Genomic DNA, 18233 nt, shown 5'->3' with positions numbered 1-18233 from the left:
CCTGTTACTGTGTTCTCAAAAACACTCACTGCTATCCTGTTGACTTTATCGAGGCTGATTGAAGTCAACTGGAACTTCGAAATTATCTTGACACTGTTGATGATAGCAGACCAGGCAACAATTTTCTGGTAATGACTCCTGCCAACCCACTTGACATTTTTATTAGTCACAAATAAATCCAATCTTTATTAATTCAAACTATAAATTCAAGTAACATCTGAAATTTCCTTCAACCCCTCTTCCCTTTGCCTTTCTTTGACACCTCTGCCAAGTTCAACTCTAGACATTTTCTCAAACCTGGATCATAGTATTTCAAATCCATCTTTCAGTTCATCAGCCATTCCATTCTTTATGATGTACCAGACATTATTCACTACTATTCACTTCCAGTCTACGAGAAATCCATTTTAAGTGAACCATTTCATCCATCCAGCTACTGCAAAGACCATACTAAAATGCCAAGCCACAAATTAAAATTCATTTTTTTTCCTTACCTTACTACCCAACTTTTAAATAGCATCAATGTTAATCGGTATTTTCACCATTTCCTCAGACGCTTGCACATCTTGACACTGTCCTGAAGTTTGATCATATTTTCTCCTAAAATACCTACATCAAGCAGATCAACTTTGGATCCCAGTTTTTCATTTTCCTAAATTCCAAATCATATTAACTCCTTAACATCAGGTCAGTCACTTGTTCCAACTACCTTCCCTAACTCCTTCTGTTTCTTTCACTCTCTCTATCCACATTACAACATACTAAAGTACATGAACATTTCTTTCCCCTGCGTTTCCTCTGCAAATCCTTGTCCTCGCACATGCCCACCTAGTTCTTATTTTGCTGATTAATATCTTATACAGTATGCAGAAAGTAGTTACAGCTCTTGGTGAATGGACTGGGAAAGCAAAGCGGCATGGCAATATATGACAGGCTGCTGTATAAAGAGTAAATATAATGAAGCTCACTGGTAACTACTTAGCCACCAAATCCATTGTTACAAAACATTTCAAGTTCAGGAAAGGAGAGTCGTTGTATGGACCAAATACCCAGGGAAGTCATCCCCCAATAAACCTGGCTTTTTGTTACTTTTCTGTTCCCCACATCCTGTACAAAGGATTCAAATACATTCCTTGAAGGCTTGTTGCATATACTGACAAGCACGCTTCGCACATTTCTGGAAAATGCAAGATTCTGGATAGAGTTCATGTCCCTTGACCAGAATCAATTAACATGGCATTAAACACTTATTCATCACCCCAAGCTTAGACCAAGTCCCACCCTTACCTTGGCGCTCCCAAAATCCAGTAAGTGATGTAGTCATAGGTCAACAGCTCGAGACCTGTCACCCCTTCTGTCCACGAGCTATCATCTATTCTTGCTGCACCTTCCATTCTGAATGTTGTCAGTTCCAAGTCTGTCACATTTATTGATGCCAAGTCCATAGCTGGAAGGAAACCAACAAAGTGGATAAAACAGAACTCGACTCATTATCTTCTCTAATCAGTTATTAAAACTTTTCAATATCTCAATTTCATAAAATTTCACTTGCTTGGAGTGTAATTTAAGGGTAATTTAAGACAATGGGGGAGGACTGGCTTTAAAAAAAAAAAAAAGTAAGAAAAAGCAAAAAAATGTTCTATTTACATACATAATGGAATGGGAAGTATCTAAGACCCATCATGAATGCTTGACCCCAATACCCCCTCAAGCCTCAAGCTAACCATATCCCCCCCCCCCTTACAACCCTAGACTTGGTAGACTTACCATAGGTGGGGTTGAGGGTGGCTGCTGGGGTAATTCACTTGGCACAGCCGCTGTTCCCATCGAGAGGGCCAATGTCCACAACACGTGAGCCATGACCACAACAGCAGCAGGTCTTGCACCACCATAACTACCCAATTCATTGCTGATCTCTGGGGGGGGGGGAGAAAAAGGCAACAAAAGTATGTCTTAAAGTATTTGGCATTGTTCAAGCATATTCATTTTGATAAACACATGCCATACGTTAATAAATGGGTTCAGATATGCTCAATATGGCAGAGCCAATATCATAACTGACCGAGAACTTATACTCTCCTTGGAAACTAATAAATCTTATCCATAAATAAATATTTTCATTCATATTTGACCAGTGTGGAATGAGCCAAGAATCTTTCACTGAACTCGCGAGAAAACTTTAAAGAAACACCATAACACCAGTAAACACATGAAGTGAACACAAGAGTTATTGTAATGCTGACTGTTCCTCCCACACAAGTCCCATAGGAGGAGAAACTGGTGAAAAATAACTCGCGAGGCGGAGCAACACATGGGGGGTATCAAACAGCTCGAGTCTCGTGGTGTACTGAGTTTATTTACTTCGCTGAGTAAACATGATCTCTTCCGGCCAGTAAACAACAATGGGATCTTATACATTCAATAAGGCATCTTACAGACTGACAATGGGATCTTATACATTCAATAAGGCATCTTACAGACTAACGTGTCCACAATGGATTAAATGCGTCATTCCATTATTTTTGCAGTCAACTTTCATACGTCTGGCGCCAACATCTCCCCACCATAGGAGTACCTTTAATAACTCCTATCCTTACTCTCAACAACATGATCATATGGCATCAGGATGTATAAATACAAATGTCTCACTAAGAGTCAACTCAGCCCTCACCCTGGGAAGCAAATGGCACAATAAAACAATAAACAATACCCAAAGGGACTATACTGATCATCAACCTAAATCTACAATACATCTCAAACCCTCCAATCTCACATATTCAGTCTCTGAGGAGGCTTTACAGTTCGTCCTGTTCTATACACATAAGTTGACGACGGTGTCATGGAGTGAGCCTCATCAAAACCTTGAGCATATGCTGGGAAGGCATCTGTTGGTGGTAAGGGACTATGAGCTTCATCTGTTGTAGCTTTCTCGCTCACATAGGTCCTTATGTGACATTTCAGGAACCTGGCAATCACCTTTAAGCTCTCTATGAAATCCAGCAGTGCATCCAATTAAAAAATGAGAAGGTGTTTAAGGGCTTACAGAATTAGGATCATCTGTGGCAAAAGTTAAGGGTCTGGAATTTACACATGCCTCAATTTCATGTAAGGTAGTCAAAGTTAAGGGTCTGGAATTTACACATGCCTCAATTTCATGTAAGGTAGTCTCTAGCTCACATCTTGTTAAACATTTTTTACCAAGAGTCTTTCTCAGAGCTAATTTAACAGATTGGACTAATCTTTCCCACCAACGCCCCCACCATGGAGCATGGGGTACAACAAACTTCCACTGGGGAGCAAGGGTGCCAAAGAACTGATGCATTTGTTTAGACATACTAATAAAAGTCTTGGCATCGTCAGAGTAAATAACAGATGGAAGGCCTCTTCTGGCAGAAAACCTACGAAAGGCAAGTAAGCAATCATCATAAGACATAGAGTTAGTCAACTCTAAGAGTACTGCACAGACAACTCCACAAGTGAATAACAAAATGTACAGCTTCTTGCATGGAAAATCAACACAAAACAGTGGTCCTGCATAATCTACACCTGTCACAGTGAAAGGAGGAGCAGAGTTAATTCTTAGTCCTGGGAGAGGAGCTACAGGCTGACGGCAAGCTTGTGAGTGATGTCTACGACAAATCATACACTCTCTACAGACTACCTTAGCAAGCTTTCTTAATCCGACAATTAAGTAACAAGATCTTAACGTTGAAATTAAAGTGGAAACACCAGCGTGTTTCAGAAATACACGTTGGAAACTAACTAACAGCTTGGCAATGTGACCTGCTGGAATAATCATAGGATACTTGCAATCATAACTTAATTCAGCCTGGTCCAGCCAACTCTTACTTCTCAAAGACCATTTTCATCCATAAAAGGATTGAATTTTCTAATGTCAGAACTCTTAGGGAGTGACTTTCCAAGCATTAAGGCATTGATCTCTTGGCTGTACCTTTCTCTCTGAACACAAATTATTAACTCTGTCTTAGCTTGATCTAACTCTGTATAAGACAAGGGCCCAAACCATTTAACAGCATGAGGTTTACAATTGTTCACAAACCTTATTACCCAAGCTACACACTTAATAGCTTTTGTAAAATAACCCCAGCGGGCGCAGTCAATCCCTACTGATGGATGCTCGGACACTAAGCATGTCACTGGGCTGTCAGTGAATACCTCCTCTACAATGGGCAGTGCTGCTGGTACCTCATCCTGTTGCATGGGAGTAAAGTGTTCAGAGAGCCAAGCAGGACCATTCAGCCATGAGGTACAGGAAATTAAGTCTTCAGCAAAGGCACCTCTGGAAATAAGGTCTGCTGGATTATCTTTACCAGGAATATGCTTCCACTGAACTGGGGGGATTAAACTCTGAATCTCAGTTACTCTATTCGCTACAAAAGTCTTCCATCTATTAGGGTCTCCCTTTATCCATGACAATGCTACTTTCGAATCAGTCCAGCAGTAAATTTGTACATCAATTAAGTGTAGGGAAGTCTTCACAAATACAGATAGCCTAGCACCCATTAATTCCAAACTCGGCACCGACAATTTCTTGATAGGTGCTACCCTTCCTTTGGCTAGAACTAAGATTATCTTAAATGACCCGTCATTATCAGGAACTCTCAAGTATACACAGGCACCATACCCCTTCTCGGAAGCATCTCCAAAGGCATGCAGTTCTACATTTTGTAGCCTGTTCCATACAAGTTCTGGAAAGTAACAACGATTAACTTGCCATGTGTTAAGAACTTTTATATTTTGAACCCACTTCTGAAACCGGTGTTGCAATTCTGTAGGCAAGATCTCATCCCAAGAAAGTCCAAGTCTCCAAATATCTTTGAACATAATTTTTGCCATCATGATTACTGGGCATAGAAGGTCAAGAGGATCAAATAATTTACTGATGACACTGAGAACTGCTCTCTTTGTGGATGTTACCTCAAGATCCTTCAATTCTAAACAATCAAATGAAAAACTATCTCTAGTCAAACACCAATGTAAACCAAGAATCTTTGTCTCTGCATGCTTGCTGGGCTCTAAGTAGTCATTAAATCTGTCTTTTAAGGCATTGCAGTTCGAGCTCCACTTTGAAAGTGTCATACTGGCCTTCGATAGAACTGACCGTGCCTCATCAAACTTAGCAAAGGCTTCCTCTGTATTGTCAGCTCCTGACAACCAGTCATCCACATATAGGTTATCCTTTAGCTCTGCAATAACTTCAGAATCGGGAAAGCTTTTAAGATGATGTTTAACAGTTGCGTTCAACAGAAATGGACTACTTTTATTACCAAATGGAACTCTAGTAAATCTCATTATCCGAATGTCACCATTATAGTTTCAAAGAAATCTATGCACGTCCCTGTCTTCTTTCCTTACATTAATCTGGAGGAAAGCTTTAGTGATATCACCAGTTAAGGCAACCTTCCACCTTCTGAACCTTATAAGTACCTCTACCAACTGTGGGTTAAGAGTGGGACCCACCTCAAGACAGTGATTTAATGAGACTCCATTATAGCTCACAGCAGATGCATTAAAGACTGGTCTTACTTTACTTGTGGTGCTGACTTCCCTGACGACAGGATGATGAGGAAGGTAGAATGTGGGGTATGGGCTGTTCATCTCACCCTCAGGTACCTCTTCAATGATGCCTTCCCGTTCGTAACCCTCAAATACGGCATCATACTCCTCCTGAAGTTTAGGATTGGATTTAAATTTATGCATCAAACATAGCAACCTTTTCCTTGCAAGCCTTTCATTATTTTGGAGGCTACACTCATGCTCTGATTTCCAGGGAAGAGCAACCTCATATCTATCATCCTTAAACTTAACTGTCTCTGAAAAGGATTTTAATACAGGATGGTTGCTAACATCAGGATATACTTCCTTGTTACAAATTCCCACTGACTCTAAATCCCAAAACTTATGTAACTCATTCTCATTGAAATTGTTAATGCATAACATCTGAGACAACTTAACATTTCCCTTGGATGCCAAAGCACAATTCCCAGATAGGATCCAACCAAACACCGTCTCTTGAGCCACTAGTCCCTCAACCTGCAAATTCTTGTTGGGGATTACAAATTTCCAATAGGCATCGAGTTCTATCAAAATGTCAACATTTACCTTCCTGTCCCACTCATACTCATCTGCTAACTGCACAGACTTAAAGGGCAGTAGGGTTTCAGCTGGAACACAAGGATGTAACAATGGAGCACATATTGTGGGCACTTCAGCTGCAAGTAAACACACTACTTCATTATTAACATCCACTAACTTCAGGTCATAAATATTACACTGGGTAGATCTAGAACTCTTCCTTCCCCCAAAGGCAGAATAGGACATCTGTTCAGAAGATACCCATGTAGGCCTAACCTTCCTTACAAATTCACTCAACACATAGGATCGATCTGCCCCAGAGTTGAACAACAAGGTAGCTTCACTGTACTTGCCATGCCTTCCATACACTTTAACTTTTGCTGTCGGCAAGACACAATACCTTTGTTTAAACTGTGAAGAATGAGAAACACCAACTAGATCACCAGGCACAACATTGGTATCTCCCGTTTCCCCTTCACTCTCCTTGGCCGGCTGACTAACAGCCCTGCCCTTAGGTGAAACATTATCCTTTGAGCAGAGAAGGACATTATGGTTGCCTTTACACTTAGAGCACTTTGCCTTGCAACCTCTACTTACGTGCCCCCTTTTTAAGCACTTAAAACACAGCTCAGCAGAACGAATATTTTCCAGTCGTTCTGCATGTGGAAGTTTGATAACTTTAAAGCACTTTTCACTGGAATGGGACTTATTACAAAATCCACACCCACCTGAATATGTCTCTGAGACTGTCTGAAGAGCAAATGCAGAACTAGGAGACTTCTTTCTTCTCTCAGACTCCCTCACACTGCGGCCGTCTGACCCTGCAGCAGTAGTCACATCCTTAAAGGAGTCTGAGCGTTCACGACGCTCAATCTCCTTCCTAAGAAAATCCAGCAGCCATGCGAGATCACTTTCGAGGCCCGATCCTTCCCTCGACCACTCCAAACGGATGTCGCTCGGCAGACGAGACAAAATCACTGGGGTGAGGAAGAGGCCAAACTCACTGCCACTTACCCCCAGTGCCTCCAAACTCCTGATGTGGATCAGGAGGTCATCCTGCAGCTTCCTCAAGGTGGACACATAAGTCGTAGATCCTTGAGGCTTGAACAGCAGGCTCAAGCCAAGAAGAGCTTGAATGTGGGCGAAGATAATCCTCTCTGGCTTCCCATACCACTCCTTCAACAGCTTACAGGCCACAGCATAATTAACTGCAGTAAGTGACAAGCCTTGGATGACAGACTTGGCCTCACCTTCCAATAAGGCCTGCAGATAGGTGAACTTGCTGATGGCTGGTAGAGTCGTCTACCATGGCCACGAACAAATCCCAGAATGACTGCCACTGGGTTAGTTCACCACTAAACTTCGGCAAATCAAGCCGTGGAAGGTTCACACTGGCACTAATAGACACTGCGCTTGCACTTGCAGATTTATCTTACCTACTTCCTGACCCTTTTTGGACGGCAGTCTTATCCAGTTTTGCCTACAGTTCGCCAGCCTGCACCCGAACAGCTCTAACACCACTGCGTAAACTATCTGCTTTGTCCAGGTCTGCTTCCAACAACTCAGGGTCACTTATTGTCAGTTCATATTCCGCTTGAACTCAGTCCAAGGTGTCTAGACGCTTATCTAAATCTGCTATAACGTCTTCCAGCTGCACCCTAGACACAGTTGGCAGTTCAAGCAAAGTCTGCAAAGCCTTGGAGGCTCTCGTACACCATCCTCGAGCAGCCGCCCGTCCTCTTTCAAGTTGCTCCTTCTCCGCCATCATGAGTAATCACCACAGCTTGCTGCACATATACACAAGTTCAGTTCGTTTGAGCATGTAAAGGCTGCTCCCGGGTCTGGGCACCACTTGTTCCTCCCACACAAGTCCCATAGGAGGAGAAACCGGTGAAAAATAACTCGCGAGGCGGAGCAACACATGGGGGGTATCAAACAGCTTGAGGTGTACTGAGTTTATTTACTTCGCTGAGTAAACATGATCTCTTCCGGCCAGTAAACAACAATGAGATCTTATACATTCAATAAGGCATCTTACAGACTGACAATGGGATCTTATACATTCAATAAGGCATCTTACAGACTGACATGTCCACAATGGATTAAATGAGTCATTCCAGTATTTTAGTAGTCAACATTCATACGTCTGGTGCCAACAGTGCCCTCTCCACTAGCCAGACTATGCAATACTCAGCAAGTTGCTGCATCACATGATTATCGTGTGGCCATCAGACTCATGGGTGGGCAGTTTTGATAGCTACTCCTTTCCCTACATGTTGAAGCTTTGGAAGTAACTTCATGTTTTCTCCAATAGCAATGAACTGGCACACTGCAAAAGACAGGGCTTCCACTTACTGCAAAATTCATAAAAACTTTCCCTTGTCTTTTCTTTTTCCATTTCATAATACTCTCAATTTCAATTAAGGCCTGGCTTTCATGGGGACTTTAATCTGACTGGATCCTAAAAAATTACACATTCATATTCTATCATACTTGATAGCCGATTCCTGTGTCAGAGAGTTAGTGCCAGGAAACAAAGAATGGCCCATCCACTCATACATACACATACATAACATATATTTATACATACATACATACATACACAAGTACATAAACTTGTTTGCCTCTAGTCCATTCCTGGTGCCACCCCACCTCACAGGAAACAGCATCATCACCCCCTGCCTGAGCAAGGTAGCGCCAGGAAAAAAAAAAAAAAAGGCAACATTTGTTCAAACTGTCTCTAGCTGTCATGTGTAATGCACAGAAACTACAGCTCCCTATACACATCCAGACCCCACAGACCTTTCCATGGTATGCCCCAGACATTTCACATGCCCTGGTTCAATCAACCCCAGTATACCACATAGTTCCAATTCACTATTCACCTCTCACTCTCCTGTATGTTCAGGCCTGATCACTCAATCTTTTCACTATCCTTCCACCTCCAGTTTGGTCTCCTGCTTCTCCTTCCTTCCATCTCTGACATATGTCCTCTTTGTCAACCTTTCCTCACTCATTCTCTCCATATGTATACATTTCATCACACACTCTTCTGCTCTCTCAACCATGCTTTTTCCATTACCACACATCTCTCTTACCCTTTCATTACTTATTCAATCAAACCACCTCACACCACACATTGTCAAACATTTAATTTCCAACACATCCACCTTACTCTATTCAACCCTATTTACAGCCTATACCATGCAACCATATAATGTTAGAACTACTAATCATTCAACCATACCAATTTTTGCTCCGATAACATTTTTAATCACTACCAGAACCTTCACTCTCTCCCCACTCTGTGACTCACCTACGCTTCCATGGTTTCATTCACTGCCATGCCCTGCTTCCTAGCTACTGAATGCCATTTCCCAATCTATGTTACCACAAATTTTGGAGGATTGTCTAGTTTCCATGATCATCTATTTTCTGTCTCACCTCTGCTCTTTTACTGTAGTCTTTTACCACATTCAAATTTGAGCAACACATGATCAATTCTTCCAAAAGGTGTATATGTTACCAATATCCATGCTACTGCAAAAATAACATCTAGTAATGATGGTGTATTAGTCCCTCTCATCCATTCCCCAGTCTAACACTATAACCAATCAGTATTTTACTAAAATACCATCTATAAAAAGTGCTTGACACACTGCTTCATGTCCCATCCTAATTGTTCCTTCACTGCTATCACTGTGTATGAGTTTCATTTCATTGCAATTCTTTGGAGGATTATATACTAGTAACACCACAGTGCTGCTCTTTCCTACAGTTGCTATGTATTGTCTGAATCATGTACCCATCTGGGTATAACAGGTGAGATCTTATCGCTGGTATACATTGTTTCCAAGACTCCAATAAAATCAGGTGAAATTTCCATTGCAGGATCCCTGAATTCCAGTTCTTTACCATTGTATGTGCGTATGCAGATATGGTATTCAAGGATGCATGTTTTGGAAAGAGTTCTACAGATGCGTTGTCCTGTTTCAACCTTGTATATATACCACATCTCTGCTCCTATGTGTGTATGTACAAACCCCAAGCTTTAGCCAGGTGGGTGTACCAAGGACAAATCCATCTTACTCCATCTCATTCCTCGATTTTCAGGAAGTTTGATGCAAAATACTTTCTTCAAATTCCTCACACTAACCTGCTGTTCTGATTGGATATCTGTCTGTGGATATCAGGATCTTGCTAGTATATAGTTTAATAGCAACAGTGAAACATCCTCTAGTAGACATTAACCCAGATATTCAACTACAGTTTAAATGTCAATCAAAATCTAGTATGGGCTACCTTAAAATTTCAAGAATTGACTCAACATACCATGAACATCTCCAGTAAACCTGAGACCCACACCTTCTGTAATAGTGGCATCCTGATCCACTAACACAAGATTATCAACTGCAGCCTCCACACCCAAGCTATTCAGAGATTCCACAGTCAGATCAGAATTTAACAGATCCAAAGATGTCATAACCGTCTTTTTTTTCAAATGTCAAATATCCTAAAATGGGGAAAAAAATATATTTAATTCTTACACTAGCCTCAAAGATCAAAGAATTGTATGGCATTATATCACTATATGCATACAATTATAATCAACAAGCAGTCTTCAACACTGGATCTTACCTGTATGAGGGATATTCTTATCAAGTCGCATGAGGTCAGTGGCAATATCAAGACCATTCAATCTGCCCTTTAAGTCTAAATTTCCAATAACACCCACTTTACAACCAAAATCCTGAAAGTATTCACCATCCATACCACAAACTCTGATGCTTGTGATTCGAATTCGATCCATATGGAAGAAGTTGAACATCTTTTGATGTTTTCTTGTACAATACAGATTTCCTGAACAAACATTTCAAATGGGCATCCTAGTCTGAGGGGCAGGTCAGTACAGGATCTCTTGTTTACTCAGTTTAGAAATTGAAAATTTATGTTATCAAAGGAATAACAGGTACTTGCAATGCCTACTGTCCCACCAAAAGTTAAAATATGCTAAAAAGGTACATCATGGTATTTGTCTTCACCTATATGTTATTTTGAACTTTATTATTCAACAACCTCGACTTAGTCCTTCCAAAATACATTCATCCTAGGTAATATGCAAATTCATCCATGTGCCCACAAATCTCATTTGTTCATTACCTCCAGGGGTACTCATGGTGAAAATATAAACCTTAGATTCTAACGTGTATTGTTCACAAGTTACTGTGGTAATACTAAAAGAAACAGAAACTGGTGATAATGTCCTGCATACACTTTTGTAATTGTCCACATCATAATGCTCATGTTTGAGGACGAGTTTAGGGGAAAATATTGAAAATGAAGAGGAAACCATAATAAGCTACAAAAGAAAAATTTCATAGTTGAACATATTCCTTAGAAACAAAATCAGGAAAATTCCATTGCCAGAGTAAGTAGTATTATATGGCAGCATGTACTATTAAGCTTGCTTGTGGATAGGCATCTGGGAATTTAGTGCATTATGCATAACAGCTAGAGAATGGAAGAGTGAATAACTATGAGCTTGCACTTTTTAATGGACAAGTTTTTCACTTCCTCTAAAATTTGCATATACTTTTCCTTGTACATTTTTCCTTGCATCAACCTCTTTATATTTCAATTAAGGACCAACCCTGATGTGGACTTGCGTATATGAATGAAGCCTCCAGTGTAAAAAAAAATATATTTCTGTTGGCAACTTTTTATATTAACAAGATTGATCCGAACAGATGAAAAGCCACATTTACTTGCATCCAATCTATAGCCATCATGTACAATGCAGAGAAACCATCTCCCATCTACAAACAAGCCCTAATGATCCTAATATGGTTTCCCCCACCTCTTATACCCCAATTCAGCCCACTGACATGTTGCTCCCTGTATATTATACCATTCCAGTTCTTTACCCTTTACTCACTTCAGACCCTCTTAATACATTTAGGCCCCAGTAACTCTGAACTCTCACTTTATAGTTCAATCTTTTCAGTGTCTCATCCCGTTTGGAAATTCCACATCTCATGCATATCCTTTCCTCATAATCTCCATATATCCTAACTATTTCATCACACTCTTGTTTGCTCTCATTTATACTCCGCTCTTTACAACCATAACACTTCCATTATCGTTCCTTACAAGATCAATCCTCGTCACAGTGTTCTCATGCCCTTCAATTCCAACAAATCCAACTTCCATTCTCAAGTTCACAAGGTCTAAGACACTCATCCATCATTATTAGGACTACTACAGTTTTAAACATACCTATCACTGCACTGAAGGGAATCCCTGGTTAGAAATGTATGACAAAAACCAAGAATCTTTTCCCTTGATACAGTCTTTGAATGTCATGCCAAACTTTTCAGCATTTAATAAGCACGATAGGTAAAGCTAATGAATTACTCACGATCAGTCCAGTGATGGTTTGGTAGCCATCCAGAGTAACTATATTCTCTTGCAGTGATGAAACATCCACATTGTCATCTAGGAAACCCTCTCCATTATAAGGTCTCCTTGCACAAACACTTGACCCTAACAATGAAGAGTATAATGTTATAAAATATAGCCCAAAATATAGATAAACTAATATATCAAATAAAATGTTAACTTCTGAAACTTAGAGAGTGTCCAAGTATCAGCTTTATTTCTACTCAACCATCAATACTTTTATAAGACATTAAAATTTTGTTCATGGGAGATATCTACAAAACACAAATTCCTCATACATTTCCAAGCATCTGACTTAAAAGGAAAAATAAATAAAAATAACACCTCATAACACGTGTGTCCATAACCTGAAGCACTAGTTCACATGGAATGAAGGAATCTCAATTTATTATTACACCCTTTTTTCAATAAGGCAGTAAATATTTCCATTTCTCATGTTAATTTCATAGCAAATCTGTTTTATTTCATAACTCACCTCAAATATGTTGTTACCAAAAACACTCGCCTGGCCAGTCTTATGAAGGTATTCACTCAATGGATAGCCATTCAATGTCTCTCCCACCACTGGGCCTCTGCAAATAAAAATACTATTATAGAGAACGTACATAATATTTCTACAAAAAAATTTATCCATCCTGTCAAGATGAACCCCAAAAGTAAGTATCAAATATGGACACAACATGGCACATATACCTATCCACTTTAATAGAGAGCATACATAAATTCATGAGATTGTATGATAGTATTCAAGAAATGGAAAACAAAATACTCGAGTACAGACTTTATTTACTGTTATTATACTCACTCCTTGTATTTTAACTTTCTAAAAGGGGAAACAGAAGAAGGAGTCACGCGAGGAGTGCTCATCCTCCTCGAAGGCTCAGATTGGGGTGTTTAAATGTGTGTGGATGTAACCAAGATGAGAAAAAAGGAGAGATAGGTAGTATGTTTGAGGAAAGGAACCTGGATGTTTTGGCTCTGAGTGAAACAAAGCTCAAGGGTAAAGGGGAAGAGTGGTTTGGGAATGTCTTGGGAGTGAAGTCAGGGGTTAGTGAGAGGACAAGAGCAAGGGAAGGAGTAGCACTACTCGAATCAGGAGTTGTGGGAGTATGTGATAGAATGTAAGAAAGTAAATTCTCGATTACTATGGGTAAAACTGAAAGTTGGTGGAGAGAGATGGGTGATTATTGGTGCATATGCACCTGGGCATGAGAAGAAAGATCATGAGAGGCAAGTGTTTTGGGAGCAGCTGAATGAGTGTGTTAGTGGTTTTGATGCACGAGACCGGGTTATAGTGATGGGTGATTTAAATGCAAAGGTGAGTAATGTGGCAGTTGAGGGAATAATTGGTATACATGGGGTGTTCAGTGTTGTAAATGGAAATGGTGAAGAGCTTGTAGATTTATGTGCTGAAAAAGGACTGGTGATTGGGAATACCTGGTTTAAAAAGCGAGATATACATAAGTATACGTATGTAAGTAGGAGAGATGGCCAGAGAGCGTTATTAGATTACGTGTTAATTGATAGACGCACGAAAGATAGACTTTTGGATGTTAATGTGCTGAGAGGTGCAACTGGAGGGATGTCTGATCATCTTGTGGAAGCAAAGGTGAAAATTTGTGGGGGTTTTCAGAAAAGAAGAGAGAATGTTGGGGTGAAGAGAGTGGTGAGAGTAAGTGAGCTTGGGAAGGAGACTTGTATGAGGAAGTACCAGGAGAGACTGAGTACAGAATGGAAAAAGGTGAGAACAAAGGAGGTAAGGGGAGTGGGGGAGGAATGGGATGTATTTAGGGAAGCAGTGATGGCTTGCACAAAAGATGCTTGTGGCATGAGAAGCGTGGGAGGTGGGTTGATTAGAGAAGGTAGTGAGTGGTGGGATGAAGAAGTAAGATTATTAGTGAAAGAGAAGAGAGAGGCATTTGAACGATTTTTGCAGAGAAAAAATGCAAATCGATTTTTGCAGAGAAAAAATGCAAATGAGTGGGAGAGGTATAAAAGAAAGAGACAGGAGGTCAAGAGAAAGGTGCAAGAGGTGAAAAAGAGGGCAAATGAGAGTTGGGGTGAGAGAGTATCATTAAATTTCAGGGAGAATAAAAAGATGTTTTGTAAGGAGGTAAATAAAGTACGTAAGACAAGGGAGCAAATGGGAACTTCAGTGAAGGGGGCAAATGGGGAGGTGATAACAAGTAGTGGTGATGTGAGAAGGAGATGGAGTGAGTATTTTGAAGGTTTGTTGAATGTGTTTGAAGATAGAGTGGCAGATGTGGGGTGTCTTGGTCGAGGTGGTGTGCAAAGTGAGAGGGTTAGGGAAAATGATTTGGTAAACAGAGAAGAGGTAGTACAAGCTTTACGGAAGATGAAAGCCGGCAAAGCAGCAGGTTTGGATGGTATTGCAGTGGAATTTATTAAAAAAGGGGGTGACTGTATTGTTGACTGGTTGGTAAGGTTATTTAATGTATGATTCATGGTGAGGTGCCTGAGGATTGGCGGAATGCTTGTATAGTGCCAGTGTACAAAGGCAAAGGGGATAAGAGTGAGTGCTCAAATTACAGAGGTATAAGTTTGTTGAGTATTCCTGGTAAATTATATGGGAGGGTATTGATTGAGAGGGTGAAGGCATGTACAGAGCATCAGATTGGGGAAGAGCAGTGTGGTTTCAGAAGTGGTAGAGGATGTGTGCATCAGGTGTTTGCTTTGAAGAATGTATGCGAGAAATACTTAGAAAAGCAAATGGATTTGTATGTAGCATTTATGAATCTGGAGAAGGCATATGATAGAGTTGATAGAGATGCTCTGTGGAAGGTATTAAGAATATATGGTGTGGGAGGCAAGTTGTTAGAAGCAGTGAAAAGTTTTTATCGAGGATGAAAGGCATGTGTTCGTGTAGGAAGAGAGGAAAGTGATTGGTTCTCAGTGAATGTAGGTTTGCAGCAGGGGTGTGTGATGTCTCCATGGTTGTTTAATTTGTTTATGGATGGGGTTGTTAGGGAGGTGAATGCAAGAGTTTTGGAAAGAGGGGCAAGTATGCAGTCTGTTGTGGATGAGAGAGCTTGGGAAGCGAGTCAGTTGTTGTTCGCTGATGATACAGCGCTGGTGGCTGATTCATGTGAGAAACTGCAGAAGCTGGTGACTGAGTTTGGTAAAGTGTGTGGAAGAAGAAAGTTAAGAGTAAATGTGAATAAGAGCAAGGTTATTAGGTACAGTAGGGTTGAGGGTCAAGTCAATTGGGAGGTAAGTTTGAATGGAGAAAAGCTGGAGGAAGTGAAGTGTTTTAGATATCTGGGAGTGGATCTGGCAGCGGATGGAACCATGGAAGCGGAAGTGAATCATAGGGTGGGGGAGGGGGCGAAAATTCTGGGAGCCTTGAAGAATGTTTAGAAGTCAAGAACATTATCTCGGAAAGCAAAAATGGGTATGTTTGAAGGAATAGTGGTTCCAACAATGTTGTATGGTTGCGAGGCGTGGGCTATGGATAGAGTTGTGCGCAGGAGGGTGGATGTGCTGGAAATGAGATGTTTGAGGACAATATGTGGTGTGAGGTGGTTTGATCGAGTAAGTAATGTAAGGGTGAGAGAGATGTGTGGAAATAAAAAGAGTGTGGTTGAGAGAGCAGAAGAGGGTGTTTTGAAATGGTTTGGTCACATGGAGAGAATGAGTGGGGAAAGATTGACCAAGAGGATATATGTGTCAGAGGTGGAGGGAACGAGGAGAAGTGGGAGACCAAATTTGAGGTGGAAAGATGGAGTGAAAAAGATTTTGAGTGATCGGGGCCTGAACATGCAGGAGGGTGAAAGGTGTGCAAGGAATAGAGTGAATTAGAACAATGTGGTATACCGGGGTCGACGTGCTGTCAATGGATTGAACCAGGGCATGTGAAGCGTCTGGGGTAAACCATGCAAAGTGTGTGGGGCCTGGATGTGGAAAGGGAGCTGTGGTTTCGGTGCATTATTACATGACACCTAGAGACTGAGTGTGAACGAATGGGGCCTTTGGTGTTTTTCCTAGCGCTACCTCGCACACATGAGGGGGGAGGGGGTTGTTATTCCATGTGTGGCGAGGTGGCAATGGGAACAAATAAAGGCAGACAGTATGAATTATGTACATGTGTATATATGTATATGTCTGTGTGTGTATATATATGTGTACATTGAGATGTATAGGTATGTATATTGTGCATGGGTGGACATGTATGTATATACATTTGTATGTGGGCGGGTTGGGCCATTCTTTCGTCTGTTTCCTTGCGCTACCTCGCTAACGTGGGAGACAGCGACAAAGCAAAATAAATAAATAAATATACTCACTCAAATACAGCACTCTGCAACTGGACAGGGATGGTAATGTCTTGATAAGCCAATCTTCACCAGTAGCAGTCACCCAATTCCTCCAACACCAGGTTGTTTATGTTTACTGCCGTTACATCGCCAGATATCTTGGGGTTGCAAAGTAAATTTCTTTTTTTTTCACATAATTATACTAAATTTATGTTTTAGAAAAAAGCAAAACCTGGGTAAACTGGAACATGACATCTAGTAAAACAAACAAGCTGGAAATCTCCAACAAGAAACTTTAATTAGAAGGCAAAGCAGCCAGCACATACAAATGAACAATGCAACACTTGTATGTACATACAAAACTGGCAGTTCAAGTAAGGAAAAACAATTATGAAAAGTGGTATGGTGGTAATAACAAAAGCAAAAATGAATTATCTATATTTCATTATACTTGATTGCCATTTCCTGCATCAGTGAGGTAGCACCAGGAAGTAAATGAACAGCTCATCCACTTATATACACAAACATAAATGCCCATATATGCACATATGCATACATGTGTCTATGTTCATATATAGACACATATATACACATGTACATATTCATGCTTGAATTCATCCATTCCTAGCAAAACACCCTGCCCCACAGGAAACAGCATCACTACCTCCTGCTTCGGCAAGGTAGCACCAGGAAAACAGACATAAAGGCCACATTCGTTCACACTCAGTCTCTAGCTGTCTTGTGTAATGCACCAAAACTACAGCTCCCTATCTACATCTAGGCCTACAGACCTTTCCATGGTTTACCCCAGACACGTCAAAAGCCCTGGTTCATCTACTGGCAGCACGTCAACCCCGGTATATTCATATTCTAAAGCATTTATTATTTTGGTTAATATACATACAATGCTAAAACAAGCCATTATTTCTTTTCTAGTAGACTGAAATAACTACCTCAAACAATGAGAGAAGATCTCCAAAGAAATGAATATCATACTCACATGCAGTGGGCTTGTGAAATTAATTTCTTCTGCAATAATAATTTCTTCCACTTCAGCAAGCGTTACATGAAGGTTGGATGGATCTATACCATTAACAGTACCTTCCCTCCTCCATTACTACACCCTCTGCACTGCCCACACTTACTGACTTTCTAAACTTTATGCGACCTGAAATATACAAAGTTCATTTTTCAATGACTAGCATGTCAGTTTATATCATTTTCAGCCACTTAAACCCTGAACTCTTGTAGAGGTACATAGTGCATTTTAAACACAACAATTTAAACAATGATGATACTCAGCATTTGACTTTGGTGTCAAGGAAAAATGAAATGACGTGAGAGAAGTGGTGAGGGAGATTCAGCTTGAAAGAAAGCCTGCTTACAGAAATAACGAGAAACTGA

At 40.6% G+C, this 18233-nt stretch overlaps 1 protein-coding gene across 33 annotated transcripts in view; it reads right to left on the bottom strand.

Moving 5' to 3' along the window:
* Positions 1 to 18015, bottom strand: part of LOC139762980 (uncharacterized) — an 81472-nt gene extending 63457 nt beyond the window's left edge. For 7 of the 33 annotated variants that reach the window (XM_071688413.1, XM_071688422.1, XM_071688410.1 and 4 more), the window contains exons 1-5: positions 17830 to 18011; positions 16860 to 16987; positions 13031 to 13127; positions 12515 to 12639; positions 10429 to 10609 (exon numbers count right to left, since the gene is read on the bottom strand). In XM_071688413.1, the coding sequence (XP_071544514.1) occupies positions 10429 to 10479 (51 nt within the window). In that variant the 5' untranslated portion in view covers positions 10480 to 10609; positions 12515 to 12639; positions 13031 to 13127; positions 16860 to 16987; positions 17830 to 18011. The other 26 variants (XM_071688401.1, XM_071688400.1, XM_071688402.1 and 23 more) reach the window with 14 other exon arrangements.
* Positions 18016 to 18233: the final 218 nt, after the last annotated feature.

Source organism: Panulirus ornatus, chromosome 45, assembly GCF_036320965.1.
Source record: "Panulirus ornatus isolate Po-2019 chromosome 45, ASM3632096v1, whole genome shotgun sequence".
Lineage (NCBI taxonomy): Eukaryota > Metazoa > Arthropoda > Malacostraca > Decapoda > Palinuridae > Panulirus > Panulirus ornatus.
The sequence above is the reverse complement of the archived record's forward strand: the minus strand, read 5'-3'. Positions and strand labels throughout refer to the sequence as shown.